This window comes from Aythya marila (assembly GCF_965140915.1).
Source record: "Aythya marila genome assembly, chromosome: 1".
Lineage (NCBI taxonomy): Eukaryota > Metazoa > Chordata > Aves > Anseriformes > Anatidae > Aythya > Aythya marila.
Window position 1 is genome coordinate 44,756,891 of NC_139042.1, and position 18,758 is coordinate 44,775,648.

The 18,758-nt window shown below is 39.5% G+C and overlaps 1 protein-coding gene across 3 annotated transcripts; it reads right to left on the reverse strand.

The window, feature by feature from the left end:
* Window positions 1-638: 638 nt before the first annotated feature.
* EDNRB (endothelin receptor type B) lies at window positions 639-18,534 on the reverse strand. Of its 3 annotated transcripts, XM_082777771.1 has the most exons (9): window positions 17,717-17,992; window positions 17,037-17,531; window positions 8,341-8,453; window positions 7,967-8,171; window positions 7,485-7,634; window positions 6,379-6,512; window positions 5,681-5,789; window positions 4,032-4,178; window positions 639-2,420 (listed from the first exon to the last, which is right to left on the reverse strand). In XM_082777771.1, the coding sequence occupies exons 2-8, from the start codon at window positions 17,487-17,489 to the stop codon at window positions 4,047-4,049; spliced, it is 1,296 nt and encodes a 431-aa protein (XP_082633897.1). In that variant the 5' UTR covers window positions 17,490-17,531; window positions 17,717-17,992; the 3' UTR covers window positions 639-2,420; window positions 4,032-4,046. The 3 variants fall into 3 exon arrangements, with proteins under 3 accessions (XP_082633897.1, XP_082633898.1, XP_082633896.1); XM_082777772.1 differs by lacking the exons at window positions 639-2,420; window positions 17,717-17,992 and adding an exon at window positions 18,243-18,534 and having other exon boundaries at window positions 3,199-4,178; XM_082777770.1 differs by lacking the exon at window positions 639-2,420 and having other exon boundaries at window positions 3,199-4,178.
* Between the last annotated feature and the right edge of the window lie 224 nt (window positions 18,535-18,758).

Below are 18,758 nucleotides of genomic sequence, written 5' to 3' on the forward strand. Positions count from 1 at the left end.
GCTATGTGATAAAGGACCAGGAAAAAAAGACAAATCTATGCAGATGCAGCAAAACAGCAACTAAACAGAAGGAAACCAAACTATTTGGATCCAAACACTAATAACAGGAAATATACATGTATTTTGGGATGTAGCAATACTGCAAACATAAAAAGTTATATCCTTGACCAGCTACAGAAAATTTAGATTGATATTGCTTTCCACTGCTTTAGGAAAGGTAAATTGAAATGTGTAGGGAATTACAGTCATCATACAAAGGGGTGATGGTTCTCATGAGGCTTATTCCAGTATAGAATGCATGCAAGTCTAAAGTTTCATGCCTTTTTTTTTCTGTTATGTCCCTAACACAGGAGGATTTCTGACTATATATGGGTGTGTAGAGAAGAGATTGCAACTGGCATTTTGAGCAAAAACAAGCAGAGCAAAGATAGGCATGACTGATTGTTCCAACAAACAGACAATTTTGCAATGCGTATGCAAGTCTGAACTCTTTCCAGTTTTCAACAAGCTGTATAAAGCTATCCTGACCAAAGACTTTAACTTTTAATTCTGAAATGCTTACTTCATTTTTACCTGTCAGTTAAATCACTAAATGAGATCCCAGAGAAGAAAAAAAAGTCAGACTTTTATTTTATATTTTTAATGAATGAAAATTTTGAATATTTTATTGGTAATTTAGTTTGCTTACATTGTCTGAACCAAAGAGATTTCTAGTTTGAGTGACCACAGAAAATGACATATAAAATTATTTTACACAGCTATACAGAACAATAAAAAAATTATTTTAACATTATTCCAGTACAAACAACATTCTCTTGCTAAGCCAACTGTGTTATAACCAATTAAGAGCTGGTCAGGACAGTGAAATACCAAAGCTCACAGTAGATGCTCTATAACTACTGACTTTTCCATTTGATTCTCTGAGGTATGCTGCCAGTGTATCAATTCAGACCACTGAGACTGAAATCCCCTCTCTTAACTCTGAGACAGCTGTATGCAGGCAGAATTCAGAGTGCCAGAAGAAGTAAAATCAAGCTACCCTCTGAGGGCCAAAATACAGAGTTGTGTTGTAGTTTCTTTCAAGTTTGTTTTCATAATATATCAGCTCTTCAGGCTATTGGGACCGATGACTGTCACACAAGATTGAACTCCTGCAAAGATGCGAGTGCCTCTCTGCAGTCCTGTTACCCGTGACCTTCTATCTGAGGCTGAAATGAGCCTTGCGCAGGCTGTTTTACACCAACAGCTGATTTTACCCTTTCTCTTCCTAAATTTTCAACTCCCTCATACAAAAAAAGAAGAGAGTAGTTAGCTTTTTTATTTTTATTTATATTTATTTATTTATTTTTATTAAAGGCAGCAAATTTCAGCTCAGTATTTTAAAAAGCTCTTGTGTTCTAATTCTGCTCCAATTGAATGTTAAACTGAAATGAATGTTAAACATTCCTTGATTTCAGTGGACATAGGCATAGAGTTGTACTGAGGACTTTATGAAATGTCAGTTTTCATTATTGAAGGTTTAATATTATTTAGAACACAAATGCATTTGAGCTCTCCTGTGTATTCTTTTCAGTGTATGGAAGTAGAATTTTTGAAAAAATTATTAAAGAAAATTATACCTTCAGTAAAAATACTGCTTTGAAAAATACTGCCAAAAAAAGACAAAAAGTGTGCTAATCTGTATATATTACTCCAAAAATTGGGCAGCATATATGGTCTTTATTTGCAAAACTTAAATGTCTGACTTAGCAGGACTCATCCTAACAAAGAGTTAGTCCAGGAAAAATAAAAAATGTTACACACTTGCCAATACAACACCTATATTTTAAATAAAAATTAACAATAATATACACGTACAATATTGTAATGATATAAAACTTGATGAAAATAACACTGACCAGCATCAAACTTAGGTTTTAACTGATTATCCATTCTTAACAGATGAAATGCATTTCACAGAAATAGCTGTAGATGTGGTGAAGTGAAGTGATATTCATGGTTTCCCATGAGAAAGTTATCACAAAAGTTAAAATAAAAATATTTTATAAATATAAATGTATAAATGTATTAGAAGTTTTGTTCTTCAAAGGTTCAGCATTATAGCAGTTGGGTGTATGTGTTGCAGAGAAAGATAGTAATAGCAACCTAATGGCAGAAAACATACACACTTGCATGTACACACACACAAATACACACTTACACATGCCCAAATGCATGTGCATACATCCTCAGTTTGTTTTTACAGGCATAGACTTACTAGCTGTTGATAGGGCAACACCAGGGATGGAGTTCACCTCTCCTATTTTCGGTTGTCTGCAAGGTGTAAGCTACCTCAAGTCAGCTGAGATGAACCCCAAACCAAGGCAATATCAGCTGAACATTTTAGAAAAACTGTTTTCATCTTGAGTATATTTAAGGCACTTCATGGAAGATAAAAAATTTTTAAAAAGTGAAGTTAATTAACGCTGGAAAAAAGATAAAAATTACATGCGAAATTTGGAAATTAAAAAAAAAAAATCCTGAGTTTTGATAAATACTTTTATTACAATAAAATACCACGCCTATTGAAAACATGTCTTTTCTTAAAAACAAAACAAAAAAAAAACACACACAAAAAAAAAAAACTCATGCCTTAGTGCACAAAATATGTTAATAAGTCTTTGGGGACATCTGCAACAAATTCGTAGGAAATGAAAAGCCAAAGAATGACCTGTCATGTATATACAAAATGTGCATTGCTCCTGGCAATACACATAGTGTTTACTACAGGCATTTTTATCTTTCTGCTTTCTTATAGGGTCCTGCCCATATTTTAATACTTTATAATTAATCAAGCTTCACTAAACTATTTACAGAAGCAGAAACTTATCACACATCTTCTTAAGCCCATAAATATGGCACTACAGAAGTAGAATATTTTAAAACAGAATCAAGACAAGTGTGCTACATAGTACTGTTCTTTAGAAGTACAGTTTGTGAATTACTTTTCTTTATCAAAATTTAAATCTGTATGGAAACAAATATTCAAATTCTCCCAATGTTTTGCTTTGTTACATTTTTTTCAACCTGCTGTTTCTGAAGGATTTTGCCTCAGGACAGTATACATATTGCAAAAAAACAGTTGTAAATTGTCACAAATGTATCCTGAGAAAGCTGTCAGGGCTCCTGAATGCCCATTGTTTACACGGGATAGAATCATTTTGTTTTCAATTAAAAATAACTAGTTTCCGATACTAGCCATTGCTTCTATGGTTTTATTACTCTACATTTTTTTTTTTTTTTTTTTTTTTTCCTCTCTCCTCTCCTCTGCTGCCATTAAACACAAATAACATGGAAACAGTGAAATGGACCATACCCAAGTGCTGCCAAATGCACTGAACAAGTGAAGTGGCTACAGAATGGTATTTATAGAGGTCTTGGAAGTTCCTTCCAACAACAGTAGGTAAAAACAATCATCAGAGTGAAATGCACTTTCAACTTGACTGCATCCTTTAATATTTCATTATCTACCTCTATAAAACCCTGAAAAATTCTACTTTTTTACATTTAAACTCGCATTACAACATATCTCAGGTTTTATTTTAAAAACAAAACAAAACAATAGTGATGGTGGTTAATTTGCTTTATAAAAGATAATATATTGAGTTATATAATAATACTGGCTTTGATCCAATTAAAGTTACATTATACTGCTTAGTAATTACCGTGACTCCAGTTCCTACAACTGTTACAGTGAATACAAATGACGGTTTAATATACAGGAAATGGGGATCATTTGGAAGTGCTGATTCAGAAGTATTCAAGTGCTAACAATGACTTTTTATGCTTTTCCTCATGTTCTATAGATTAGAGTTTTGTAAATGTCCATGACTTTGAGAGTTGCACAGATTTCACTTTTTTTTTTTTTTTAAATGATATTCTTTTGGTTTTGTGCAAACGCAAAACTAGAGTTTTCTAAATGTTACCATTTCATTAAAAGTAATTGCCACTTTTACTTAAAAAGGCACCAGCATTAACGTAAGAGAATATACCTTTTATGCCTGTTTTTATGAAGAGCTGTACTTGTTACTGGAGCGGAAGTTATCATATCCGTGGTCATTAGCTTTGAACTTTAAACAGGACTGCCTTTCCTCCAGGGACAACAGATCTTTGGACTGGCACCAGCAACACAAACATGACTGTAAAAATAAAAAGAATAAATATTTTGCATCATTTTGTTTTTCACATGTTGCAAAATGCACCAAAACACTGCCCTTCTTCAGTGGTACAGTAGGAAATGGAAAGCATGAAAGATGCTATTTTGGCATTGCAGCATAAGCAAAGAAACAAGGCTATGCTCTGCATTGCTCAAGTGGCAACTACCCAGTGGGATATCCCGTTAGCATCCTGAGTGCTGGACGGCAGGAAGAGAAATGTTTAAATGCATCTCAAAATGAAATGAGACTTCTTTTTGTCCTTTTTTGGATAATCTTTCTTGTAAAAAATTATACACAATAATCTATACTTCTGGAGTGAGATGCTGCTTAGTTCATTTTTAGAGGAGGAAAAAAAAAAACAAGAACTCAGTAGAATAGTGAAAAGCCACACATAGTTTACTAGATGCACTTCAGTCCTTTTGCTGATGCTATGGACTGGCTTTGGGTGCTCAAAATCATGTCAGGTATTTACCATGGACTTCTCTCCCCATGCCCACTTGTTTCCACACTTGAGGCTTGATCTGCTGTGTGTTTAGACCCAGTGATTCTTTCAGTTTCCAGCAATGTAGACAGGGAAGATGAGACCAACATCAAAGCTTCAGTAATGTGCTGTTATAATTATGAGGGAGATATCACAGTGCTACTAGATGTAGAGCTGACTGATATCCAACTGAAAGATGCAGCCAGTAAACAAGTTGCACAACTAGCACTAAGCCTAGCAATGGTCAACTGTTAACATTCTTAACAAAAGAAAAGTCTACGAATTTGTGTGTGGTAATGTAAGAACCCCAATACAGTGTCTGAGGACAATTAGGGGCCTCAAAAAAGCTCCAAGTACACTGGTGCTGTTTGGTGCTGCTGAGCACCAACTACACATTTTCCAAGCAGACATGATAGATCGAGGTGGCTAGAAGGCTGTAGTACTGCTGGGAGATGGACTGTAATCCAGAGGCTCAAATCGTATATGGAGAATGAGTGTCAGGGGGCTATTCACCTAAACCAAGTTAAAACTCTGAGCAGGTGTGTCGCTTGGTGTTGGAAAGGCACAAGGGAATACTTGTACCCTCTTTGTTAGTTAAGTGCCTACTGACTCAACTGCTCAGTCAGGATGTGAGGAATATGTGGTCAGTGCCCTCCCTGTCGGGTTGCAGAGGATATGGCTACGTGAATCTCTGCAGAGCAGACTGAGCCTGCTTTGTCAGGGCTCTCAAAATGGCCACATGCCAGGTCATCAGGAAGTGATGTAGCCTGATGAGCGTGATACCAGCAAGCTTTATTTTATGCTTCTCTCTTTTGCTTTCTCTTTTAGTCCCTATAAAGCTTTAATACCTTTCTACATAGCTTCATCAGGAAAGGGAGGGAATACCTATCATAACTTTAAAGTAAAATTTAATGAACATTTAAAACACTCTCTGTGTTATGGAATGCATTTTACTGCTGACATTGTTTTTTAACCAGAGGTGTAGCTCTCAACAGTCTCTTACCTTAAAGCAATTTTGGAATCTCTTGCTCACCAAATACAGAGCAATTGGATTGATGCAGGAATTCAGTGAAGCCATGTTAATGCCGATGTAATCCATCACAAGAAAAAAGCTGTGTGGAAATTAAAGTTAGTGAGATTCTTCACATTTTCTCTGAAAAGGCTTAGTGGAGGTTTACAGTTTTGAAAACTAGATTCAGCTTTACTCAACAAAGATGATCTATTAAATGTAGCAGTAAATGGACCTCTATCAATAGAATTAACTTATGGAAGTAACAACCGTGCAAAATAATAAGGTTTGAATCAGTAGACCATTCTTATGAAAGTAGTTTCAGAAGATCTAATCATCATAACTTGTGAGAGCAAAGATTTGTGAGGTTTTCTTCACAGTTTTAATCCTAGCTGTTCAGCTGAAAGGGAAAATGGGGACAGAATCTCCCCCCTATATCCACATAACACCAGAAGATAGAACATCAGTCCCAAAAGGGATGAGGAAGAAGACCAGGCAAACAGGACAGAAGCCCTCTGTTCGTGGGCTTCCTCATAATTTCCCAAGTCTGCTACCAGAGTGAAACCAGAATGTACTGGATGAGAAAGCAGAGACAACTTCAGGCATACAGAACAAGTTAGTTCATTAGGAAATCCAAGTATGCTTATGGAGCATGCCAGCAGCACATAGGTATTTTCTGTTTATAGTCTCACCTTAAAAGTTCACATCTATTTGGGTCCTTTTGATCATAAATAGTGAGTTTCAATATTCTGCTTAAGTGAAGAGGGAGCCAACACAAAGCAAAAACAAGTACCAGGCAGAACACAGTTTTGGCCACCTCACGTCTCTGAAAATGAAAATTGGAAAGAACATCATTACAGTTTCTGTCTCTCTCTTGATTGTTGTTGCCTTCTAATATCCAAATGTTTAATAAACAAAATAAAAACCCTATCATAATAGGAGTTAAGAGAACATCAGAGTAACTTATTTTCTTTGAATATGTACTTAATCTTTTCTATTGTTTTAGATGTATTCCACCAATTCTCCATATCTCTAATTTACAGAAGTATGAGTAATAATATGAAAAATGGCAAACACAAAAACAGTCATTTAAATTAAAATGTGGAAGATAGTCATCTGCCTAATCACTTTCAAATGACAACTTGTTTACAACTGCATTTTCTTGTGCTTTGATCTCAGGCCTTACTTTAAAGGTCCCAAGAGATTTAAATTACAGCTTTATCAAGGTAAGATGATTACACTTATTTACACTACCATTGCAAATTAGCATGCAAACTAAAAGGCTATTAGGAAAGGAAGAAACACATATATATGTACTAATGTAGTTTAATTCTGCCTTAGTAGAATTAAATTAATGACATTTGATGTTTCCCTCTGGTGCACTCCTAACTTGGAATGTATTTTGGAATGTGTTTTGTTCTGATACACTGCTAACCTCACTACAGTTTGGCATGAAATTAATTCAAAACAATTAACAACTTTACAGCACCGGTTTCTATATTACAGTATGATCTTAGTTTTAATTACAAAATATCCATCTCTCATTATTATAAAGAAGAAACAAAACCTATAAGGTCTGAAGGATTAACACCAAATGAGAAAAAGTGTCTTGTGATTGTCAGTAAATGTCTTAGATTTCTGATGGCTCTGATATATATGCAAGGTCATTGGCACCACTGCTAGGGAAGTACTTCTTAGCAATTATTTTGAATTTTTCATAAAATAACAAGAGAATGATGTGGCAGTAGAGTCAGTAAAGGTATTACTATCAGCAAAGTTGTCAGGGATAAATTTTTACCTGTTTTAAGTGATCATTTAAAGCAATCTGCATCCCACTTTTCTTTCGTAACATTTCACAGGTCATGAGAGTGTAGAAAAGTGCTGTGATAGCCAGTGGCAAACAGAAGTAAAAGCTGAACAACCACCAGTCTTTAGCTTGCTTGTAAAACTAAAAGGGAAAAGCAGAACAAAACACAGCAGCAAAAAAGTATTGTTAGGAGTTTAATGTTGACCATTTTGAAAAGTGTACTATAACTAATTGGTTAGTCTGTCTCTAAAAAGCATCCATACATTACAGATGAAATGCCCCACACCCACAAAAGGACAGTTTTCTGAATGTTTTTCTTTTAACCAACGTATTTCAGAAATTTGCCAGAATTTCATTTGAACATTATGTTCAAGTAAGTTTTATATATGCTTGTGAACACTGCAATCCACAGATCATTGGAACAGATGATGGAACTGTTCTAGAGAGCTATGGTACAAATTTCAGTGTCTTACCATCATAAAGGATGTTTTTTGTGTGGGGTGAAGTAGGCAGATTCTGAGATCCTTTCCTCTGTATTCCATCGTAATCATGTCAAATGCAATAGCTTCCGGAACAGCTAATACCACTGATATAACCCAGATCAGTACAATTTCAACAGCAGTCCACTTTGGCACTCCAATTCCTTTAATTCGACTCCAAGAAGCTACTGCTCGGTACCTGAAACAACAGCATGCATTTGCAGATTAGATATATATATATAAAGCCATCTGGTTTAATTGGCTTAAATTCAACTTATTAGTGTCACATCAGCTGAATGGAGAAGAGAATTTGAGCCAATGCTCTTATTTAAAAGAAATTATAGAGTCTGATGAAAAAACAGTCTCACCTGTCTATACTGAGGGCACACAAACTCAACACTGTGATGCCCACTGATGCCTTTTGAATGAAGGGCACTAATTTACACATTTCAACACCAAAGGGCCAGTCCTCTGCAAGTAGCTGTGAAAAGAGTACAGAGATTAGAATGGAAAAATATTAGAATATTTTTTTTATTAATTCACAAAGCTGCAAAATAGTCTTGTTTTTCTTTTCCAGCTTATAAAACTTAAGTCAATTAGAGCCATTTTACAAAGTAGTCTCTAAGGTACATGTCCTAAAAACAGAACAGTAGCAACACAGGCAGTCCCTGTCTGAGCAAGAATAAGCATAAGAGCTTAGTCCTCACTTTTCAAGCCCTACAATTCCACTCATTTTGCTTCCAGCTTCACCAACTCAGTGTTCATGGTGAAAAGTGACTGAGAAGTGGGGATTTCCATCTCCCTTGGGAAGAGTGTTCATGGGTTCTTAAATGTTGCAAGTAACTCTCCATTTACTAGAAAAAGAGAAAGTAACTTGAGGTTCATCAGAACAGAGGCAAAGCCTACAACTGCACAGCTGGGGTGGTGTGTAATTGAAGCTTGGTGTCTAGACTCCCTCAGCTGAGAAAGTAAGCAACACCGGAGGGCAATGCATCTCATAGTTTTTAGCTGACCATCCAGTGACGAAAGGAGGGGCCTTCCTGTGGGACCTCTTCCTTCCACTTGACACTCAAGGATCCTAACCAATTAATTTGAAGTAAATATCTCATTTACTTCAGATTAAGATAGATCAGATACATCCTGCATTGAAAATCTTTACTGACCAACTGATCAGTTTTCCAATAATCTATATTACAATACACCAAAAATTACAATACACCAGAGCTAGCTGCATATACCTGTATCTGCTATGGAAGAAAGAAAACAGCACAATAATTCTCAGGCTGGATTAATTTCAGGTTGGATTTAGGTTGGCAGTTTGGGTCTTACACTTTCATGGAAATCTTCCATCACATCCCTAGTGGTACACTATAGCTAATTTAGAGAACAAGATTTACTGGACACAGAAAGCGCTTCTTCGTGGCTGACACTATGAACTGTTTGCCTGTAGCTGCATTTTAGAAATATTTAATCTTTGTACTGCTGCAAGCTGCTCTAATGGCTCAAATACATCACAGCAGCAGCCAAATCTTCCAATTCCCCATAAAAACAAGGCCCTCCAGAATAGAGATTATGCCAAGAAATAGTCGCAATTGTTGTATACAAAAGTAAACCTTCTGAGTTTCTGTAATTAGTTACATTATCTAAGCCCATCTCTATGGATCTGTTTTTCATAACTTTCTTCAATTGGGGCCTCTTGGATCTATTGTGGATAGAGGAGTTCAAAATATAAAAGGAGAAGAAAGAACAACGGCAATTGCCAAAAAAAAAAAAAAAAAAAAAAAAGATTACAAAATCTTTCCCTCATCTCAGATCTCCTCAATCATCTTTTTAAAGAGGAATGTAAGAAAAGAAATAGATCACCATATAGTTAGATTCTGCTGAGGTCCAAAATGATTGAAGATAGCCACAGAATTGCCTGCTCATGTTGGTTTGGTTCAGCAGAGCCCTCAAGAACATGTCTATATGCATCTAGGGATAAGCAGTTAAATGGGCCAAGACAGAGAGTTTTTCAAAAACATTAATATAATTTTATTTTCTTTTAACACAAAGGAAGTTAAGTACAACATTTCATGAGCATATGCTTTTAGAAATCCCTATGAAGTCCCCACCAGTATTTTCAAGAACCAGAATACCTCCAAAAACTCTGCTTTAGTCCTATGCTGAAATGGGATCTTTGAAAGAGCAGCAGTAGGAAAATTGTAACATAAACCTGCTTTGATCTATTTCTACATTGATCTACTTAAGTAAGATGAAGAGTGTAATGCTTCTGCAGAAATGAAGCAGAAAAATAAATTCTAAGGATTTATGTTTCTTGAGAGTTGCATGGAAAGCAATAAAACAGAAGAAGCAGGGAGGAGGCTGTAAGGACTGTACAGTATGTTTTGCTTATGCGATGTGGGAAAATAACTAAGACTGTAATTAAAGTATTTTCAGTAAAGCCTCTCCTTAAGACTTCTTTTTAATTGCTGTAAGGAGGTGATAGTAACAAACTGCTGTTAAGATTGCAATGTGAAAAATCACAGGTTTTCTAAATATACACTCTACCGAATCAAACAACACCTGGAATAATTTATAAATATCAATCAGGCAGTGAACATCCAGCTTACCACACACCAAGTTGCTATAGAAATCAAGATCTTAGTAGCAAGTACATTGTATACTTGTTTATAATATATATTGTATATTGTACATTTGTATATATTAAGCCAGAACTGATATATATATACAAGTTTTTAAATTATGTATTTTGCTCTTCACCAAACTAAAATCCCAGAACATTGATCAAGTTTTTGTTAACACATCCTACTGAAAAATTTTAGCTACAACTAGCCGGTGTCTGTACAAAACACTCCCTTGTCTCTCTGCACTAAAATCATAAAAATTTAGCCACACATGAGACTTCCCAGAACTAATGCTTATCTCTCAGGTGCAGACGGTCACACCTGTGCTCCAAGCTGCCTGGATTTAAGCCAGCTCTAGTTTGGAAGCCATATGGCTGAATTATAATTGGGCTGCACATGAGTGGATGTGCTCTACTGAGAGAAAGGGTGCATTAATTTGGGTTTAGCATCACATCAAAATATTACTTTAATTCATCCAGCTTTTAAATCAGGAGCAGAATGGACACACAGCTGTCTGTTGGATTGGAAAAACATGTCCTTTATCTCTTGCAGCTGATGTATTGTGAAATTTGAGAATTTTAATGCATGAGTCACAAATTTCTCTACCATGGTATTGCAAGTGGCTAATGATATGCTTTGCAGCAAAAGCTTGAAAACATAGATAGTAAAATAAAAGCAGAATATTTTAACTACTGAACTATGCTTCTGTTCATTTGTACTCTGTATTGCCATCTCCTCAAAACAGTGCCTTACGGTACCGTGAAAATCCTTTATAAAGTATTCAATAAAAATTCATTGCAAAGTGTTTGTGGACAAGAACAATTGATTATTCTTACTGAAGTACAGATGTGGCCTAATAAAATTTCATATGGGTAGAATTATTTTCTTATGATTCATAACAGGGTATCTGTACAAAGAGACTGCAGTCTTAGAAATGACAAGTGACTTTGAGTCATGAGATACTGCCAAATGGCAGGAAAGAGGAAAAATAATGTTGCGTTTTCAGAAGTAAAATGCCAAAAGAAGTCTACCACTGGCTGTATTCCGATTGACCTTTTCCAGTATTGTATTGTCATTTGTTTTACATGAGTGAAGTTTTAGCTAAGGCACAGAAACGTGTTGAAAATTAAATTGAGTAAAAAGAAAGAAAACATTGCAGAATGATGTGAATTCATACTGAAATGAACTAATTATATTGTGATAGCACTGTTTCTACCTGACAGACTCCTAGCAGACTCCTTCTCAGACTAGGCACAGATCAGGGCCTGAGATGATGTAAAAGCATCACAGTAATGAAAGTAGCCCCAAGAGATATTGTGACTCAGAAACACACCTGTGAATTACAATTCCTGCCCTGCTTCCTCTTGGTTGTGTAGGAAGACAGGTTTGTTAGCAATCTGCTGCTGGAATATGCTAGCACGTGAGGACAATATGCTGCTCCTGATGGCTCAGCTGCTATGGCCACCAGCCAGAGAGGGCTGATGCCACGGCTTCAACCCACTATTGTTGACTTTCCACAGTCAGACATGAAGAAGAAGCAAGGCGTGCACTTATTTATGTCTGTGTCCTAGTTCCAAGCAATGAATGCCCATGGAAATGCAAAGCAGGAACTCTTACTTCCTGCTAGCTCTGCATTCACAGTGAGCCTAGTTCACAATGATAGGACTTGATTTTCATATTTATCAACTGCAGAGTTACACGAGAAATCAGACATACAATCGCACACCTAATTCATAAGCAACATTTCTTTCAATATATTTACGAAATGGCTGGCAGATAAAGAATTTTTCAGTATTTCACAGGAGTAAACTTTCTCAAAAATGAGTTTGCCTGGGAAATTAAGGTTACGGTCAGGGCTGAGTCAGACATTGCAATACTTAATAATGTTTAACAATAATTAGGACTTATTCATATGTCGGGGTGGGATTCTCTCTTTAGATAAAAAAAAATATTTCTCTTTCACTAGCTAAGATAAGAATATTTTACTGATCTATCCAATAAGCAGTGTACATCTTAACATGAGGCACATAATTATTTTCTTTTTCATGTGTCTTTATGAGTAACTTTTGCTTGCAAACTTTTATTTTTTTTAATACTGAATTAAGATGAAGCAATATCATACATTCATCTTGAAAATGACAGAAACCTTATCCTGTCTTCTCAAAGTCAAAAGTTTCTGCACTCTCACAAACCCAGTAAAAGGACTGAATCAAAAGTAACAAGAAAGAAAGCTGAGCTGTGCTGCTGTCAGATAGGGAAGCATAAACACAGGGTGAAGCTAAATAATTAAGAGAAGATGAAATCTTGTTTTGAAATTTGTCACATGCATCTTTGAGTGAATGTATAAGTAACAAATGTATATGTAATGAAAAAAATAATTTACAAATCTATGTAGATGTTGTCTAATGTATGCTGACTTGTAGATCTGTCATGAAAACTGTTTGCATACACTACACTTTCAATGTACAGGCATTTCTACTACTCCATATATGGGACATCAGCATAGACTTTTCCCATCTAACTACAGAACAAAGTTAGCCACTATTGTCTGTAGAGTCTAGGCAGGTTCCTCCACTGGACAATTCAGGTATTTGCCAAGTGCATTTGCTGACCATGATCTTAGGCCAACTAAACATCATACTTTATATGGTCATAGATTAATAAACTTCGAGTAAGAAATTCTAAGATGAACTTTGAAAGACCTCAAGTAAATGGTTCAGATGTTGAACAAAAGAAAATAGTTCACATTTCCCACTTTAAAAAATGGTTATATTCTTTGACACCAAAAGGGCAGGTGGCAAGGTGTTGTAATAGAACAGAAACAATGTTCTCTGAAGACAAGCAGCTTTACTTTTGGGGGAAAGTTAGGAAAACTGGCCTTATCGTGATGGAGGCAACCTTGACTTATGCCCTGTAGGTACTTGCATTGTAGGAGTTATATCATCACGAAGACATTTCCATGGAAACCCTGCCTTTTTTTTTCAGAACACAGCTGGATTAACAAGGGGGCTGATTTAAGTCTTCATGTGGTATGCAGTCCCTAATCTGTTTCTTTCTTATCTTACCAATGCTTGACAATGTTATATAATGTTCTTTAACTATTTTTATGTAATCCCTAAAATGTATCATAGAAAAAAAATCATTGCCTACAAAGCTGACTTTGGCCTTTGATCACTCGCTTGGATAAAGACCAGTTTTTGTCCCTTCTCTGACATTTATTTTCTCTACTCTCTCTTTATCTCTGAGATAAAGGAACCTGTCACAGTATTTTCAGGTAGACATTCCTCATTCATTTGTGTCATAGCAAATTGACAGCTGAAGTTCAGAAAGCCACACAGAAGTGTGCAGAGGATATGTTCTTTACCCCGCTGAATATCTATTGGAACATGACAATAAATTGAATTTAATATATGAGTATGAGTATTACAAAACAAGAGAAAGAGAGATATTTTTATGTCAGAAGAGAGAGCAGGGTATTATATTATTTGATTACAGCTTTTAAAATTATATGTTCCTTTATTATTACAGATATATACATGAGAAGCACAGATAATAGAAACCATAGAAATCATAGAATACCCTGAGATGGAAGGGACCCACAAGGACCATCAAGTCCAACTCCTGGCTGTGCACAGGACTACCCAAATGTTGTGGAACTACATTAAGTTTAGGGTTTTCAGTCTTGATGTTGTTTTGGCATCTGACACATGAGAGCTATCACCTTTAACAATTTGAGAAACTAAGTATAAGCCTTCTGGAACTGCAGAGGAATCAGAAGGACAGTTGGCCACTGCTTCCTATCTTCCTTACATTAAGAGGACATAAAAGGCTTGCTGACCACTGGAATACAGTATTTCCTACTGTACCCTTCTGCTCCTTACATTCACACCTTAAAGAACTTCAGCCTCATATTAGCAAAGACACAGTGAAGAAGCTGATCTAGGCATAAGAGCATCTTCACACTTTTGCTACAACTGTCAGGAATTTGGCGAAGCATCTTGTTGCATGCTGAAGAATGATTGTCTTAGGCTTTTCTCTATTTCACATTCTGCAATTCTGGGGGTACAGCCAAAGCCAGGACCCTGAAAGCTGAAAAGGTCTCCCATGTTCAGCTTGCCAGGACACAACTCCTTTTTCCCTAATTTTGTACCCTGTTTGCTGATTGTGTGAAGAATTCCAATTCTTCACATTTTCTACAGAAAGTATTCACTAGATTTCAGCTCCAATGGACTAATAGGCATATTACACATTGGACTGCATTTATCTCACAGTATACGTAATATCTGTTTTTTTTTTTGTTTTTTTTTTAATTATTATTATTATTATTATTTTTTTTTTTTTCCCCTTCAGATACCCTCAAATGAGTGATCTAAATGTTCATTCGTGTATTTTTTCAGCTACTTACTCACTTAACTTAAATACTCACAAGGGACATCTTTCGCAGTTATCACATTTAATAGCTAATAAAAATATGCTCCTAGTGTGAATTCTGAGTTCTGTCTTCTGGATCTGTCTGGAAAGTGTTCACAGGCACTTCCATACTTTCTACTACATGAGTTGTTGAGTAAGCTGATGGCATTCTTTTAACAGAAGAAATTCTTTCACACTCTTTTTCATGTAGCTGTCTAACTGAGGATCTGGTAGCAATTCTGAACATCTGTTTCATTCATTTTGAAATTGTTTCAAATTGCAAGTTACAACTGTTATACTTGATTTACAAACGAAGGCCTCCCTAGCCTTTGTTTTTCCCACACTGCTGGGTGATTATACCCAGCTTGTGTTTGCTTTGCAGTATTGCCCCTCATTGCTTTCTGGGTGGATGCATAATTGATAAAAAGTTACCACCTTAAATTGCATTCAATTCTTAATTTTGATTAAACAAACAATATTTAAAGGCTGATTTTAATGACATTTATTCAAAAGTCCTATTTTAAATGAGCAAGTATTTCTCTCACTATTCCAACCAATGAATTAATTCTATTACAGGCCCTTCATTAAGATGCAGTGCAGCATTCAGCACCTGAGAGCTATTGCGCTGCTCCCAAAATTCTCCTGCTAACACAATAAACATCTTAGACTTGCAGCTGGTATAATATTTATCAGCTTGCAGTCTGACCTTTTATTCCTCCCACTCCAACCTTCTCATGGTGATATACTTGATGACATTCAATCAAGATAAGGACTGTGGCATATAACTGCATTTTATCATTAATTTAATTTTAAAACGGTGTCACTGAGATTGCAAAGTCTTGTACTGAGCAACTGCTATCCATGTACTTTTTTTTTTGAGAAGAAAAAAATAATATATATTTTAGAGAAATGCTTTTTCAAAACAGTTTAAGTATTTTGTTTCATAAATTCCAATCTCACACACCTCTCAAAAAACTATGACAAACATATAGCATGGAAAATACTGACACTACAAAATGAATGACTCTCATGTAATCCAAATTACCTAGCTCAGGAGTTTAACACTGTCATGATGAGTTTTAAACTCCCTGCTTTGTAATGCTTCAGTACTTAACGGGATAGATATACAGTATTCTCCCACTTCAGCAGCTTCTGTGAATAATCACTATAGATACAAGAGACTAAACTCAAAACCTGAACTTTCAATGTTACTTTTTTCCCCGAAGAAAAAAGTAACAAAACCCAGAGCTTAAAACCGCACATATAAGATGCAATAGGTGAAGGCTCTCGTGCTCACTTTACTCAATAACTGACGGGTATTCAGCAACCTGGCCTGCAAATTTTTATGGCAGAAGGTATCTTGTTTTTCCAGCATCCCTCCCAGGAATGCTCATCCTAACTAGAGGCTGGATTCACATGCACAAGGAATTCATAAGGACACACGGACTGCTCAAGCTGGGTAGAGATGAGACCGAGATAATACTCCTGTAGCAAGTCTTACCACGTTAAGGAGTAGGGGTGCAAGAGCAGGAGGTGTGGCTCCCTCCCTTAGCTGCTCGTGCTGCAACACTGGGGAAAGGGTTCACAGCTCAGGAGAGCATCACACCTCACAACCACTTCACATGTTAAAAAGATGTCTGAAAGCCCCTGTGCCATCAGCGACCATGTGGGCCCATGTGAAGTACACAACTGACCCTGCCCCAGCAGAACCCATAGCACTGAGCAGCACCCACAGACACAGAAGAAGCCGGCCTTCAGTGTCTCTCCTCCATTCCTTGGGAAAGGGAGAGAGGCAATGTACCCACTGAGCATTGACCTGCTCCGCGAAGGTCCTTCATCCCTGGGTTGAAGCACCTGCTCCCATGCAGCTTTTGGAGCCTGACCACCCCTAAGTGCAGACCTCAGCCCCATTTCCAGCTGGCAGGGCAGGGATCGGGGGGGAGGGAGGACATCCGACCTCCTCGCCCCCCTCTGAGGTTTTTGCAGGCACCCCCGAGCCCTCTGCCGGGCCCTTCCCATCCCCAGCTCACCTTGTAGACGTTGATGGGGATGTCGATGATGATGTGCAGCAGGTCGCCCAGGGCCAGGCTGGCGATGAGGATGTTGGGGCCGTTCCTCATGCACTTGTTCTTGTAGATGATCCGCAGAAGCGTGGAGTTACCGATGATGCCCAGGACGAAGACCAGGCAGGACACCACCGTGTTGATGTACTTGAAAGTCTCTTTGATCTCCGTCTGCCCCGTGCACATGGGGGGCGAGGCCGAGCGGGGCCGCCCGCCGCCCACCCCCCCAAAGCCCTTGGGCAGCGCGGCCGCCCGGGAGGCGTTGGGCGGCATGGGGGGCCCGGCCGTCAGAGGGGCGGCCTCGGCGGCCCCCGGAGGGCCCTGCAGGCCGGGACCCGGGGGTCTCAAGGCTCCGTTGCCCTCGGCGGCGGCGGCGGGGCGGCAGCCGAGCAGCAGCAGCAGCAGGAGGGCGGCGGGCATGGCGCGGCGCGGCCGGACCCCCGTCGGGCTGTCAGCTCCGACCTGCGCGGAGGAGAGAGGGGACAGGGGTTGAGCTCCGGAGAGGGGAAGATAAGAGGGGGGTGGTCGCCTCCGTGTGTGCCTTCCCCGCGGGGGTGCCGCCACCCAGCACCGGAGCGGAGGCTGGGGCGGGGAAGCCCCGTCGGGGGTGGGGGGGGACCCCGCTGCGTTCCCCCTCCGCTCCTCACCCCCGAGCCTCGCCTCGCCTCTCCTCGCTGAGCCTCCCGAGCCTCGCCGAGCCTCCCTCCCTCCCCGCCCGCCGCCTGCGGGGCTGTGGCTGCCGAGCGAGGGAAACGCGCTCCGCCGGTCGCTCCCCGCCCCGGCCGGCTGCCGCCGCGATGGGCGCCCCGGGCCGCGGCCGGAGGGAAGGAAGGAGGCAGGGAGGGAATGAAGGAGGGTCGGGATCCTGCGGAGGGACCCCAGCGGCTGTCAGCGGCGCGGCCAAATCCACCGCCTAAAGCCGAGCCGGCCCCCCCCCTTTCTAAAACATTGGCCTGCAGCTGGCCCATCCGTCACGGACAGACCCCACCCGCGCCCTCCGCCCACCCGCACCTCCCCTCCGCCTCCTACCCCGCACCCCCTTCTCACCCCTTTCCTCCCCCCTCCCCTCCCCGCAGCTCCCGGGGCTCGGGGCCGCTGCCGCCGGGGGGGCTCCGAGGGCTGCCGGGGCTGGGGACGCCCCTCACGCCGCCCCCCGGTCGAGGGGTTCCCTACCTCGGTACCCCGCCGCCGCCGTCCCTTCTCGGAGCCCGTCCTCCTCGTCCTGGGGCAGGTCGAGCGCGTCAGCCTCAGCGAGAAGACGTTTTGGGGGGTTTCAAGCAATTGGCGAATCGACGCGGTTGTTAAAGGAGATTTTGTCACTGCCAGGGGACGCCTGCGGGGACGAAGAGGTGTTTGCCCTGCTGTCCTCCCCGAGACCCTTCCCCGTGTCTGCGTTTTATTCCTGCCTGCACATCCAGGGCTGTAGGAGCTGCTTGCAGAAAGCTGAGACTTCGGAGAGACTGGTGCCGCTATGTAAATCACTTTACAAGCTGGGGTACTTCGTATACTGCCCTTAGATAAGCGCTAGTGTTTTGTCCATCACGGGCTAGTAGTAATCCAGCCCGGTTATCTCGTTATTGCTTTGGGCAGCTTGAGCAATGCATCTGATCTCAGCCAGCTCGTTCCAGTTATTGGGCCCTTCAGTGAAGCGTAAGAAAAGGAGCAGAGAGATTTGTGCGGGCTCTTGTG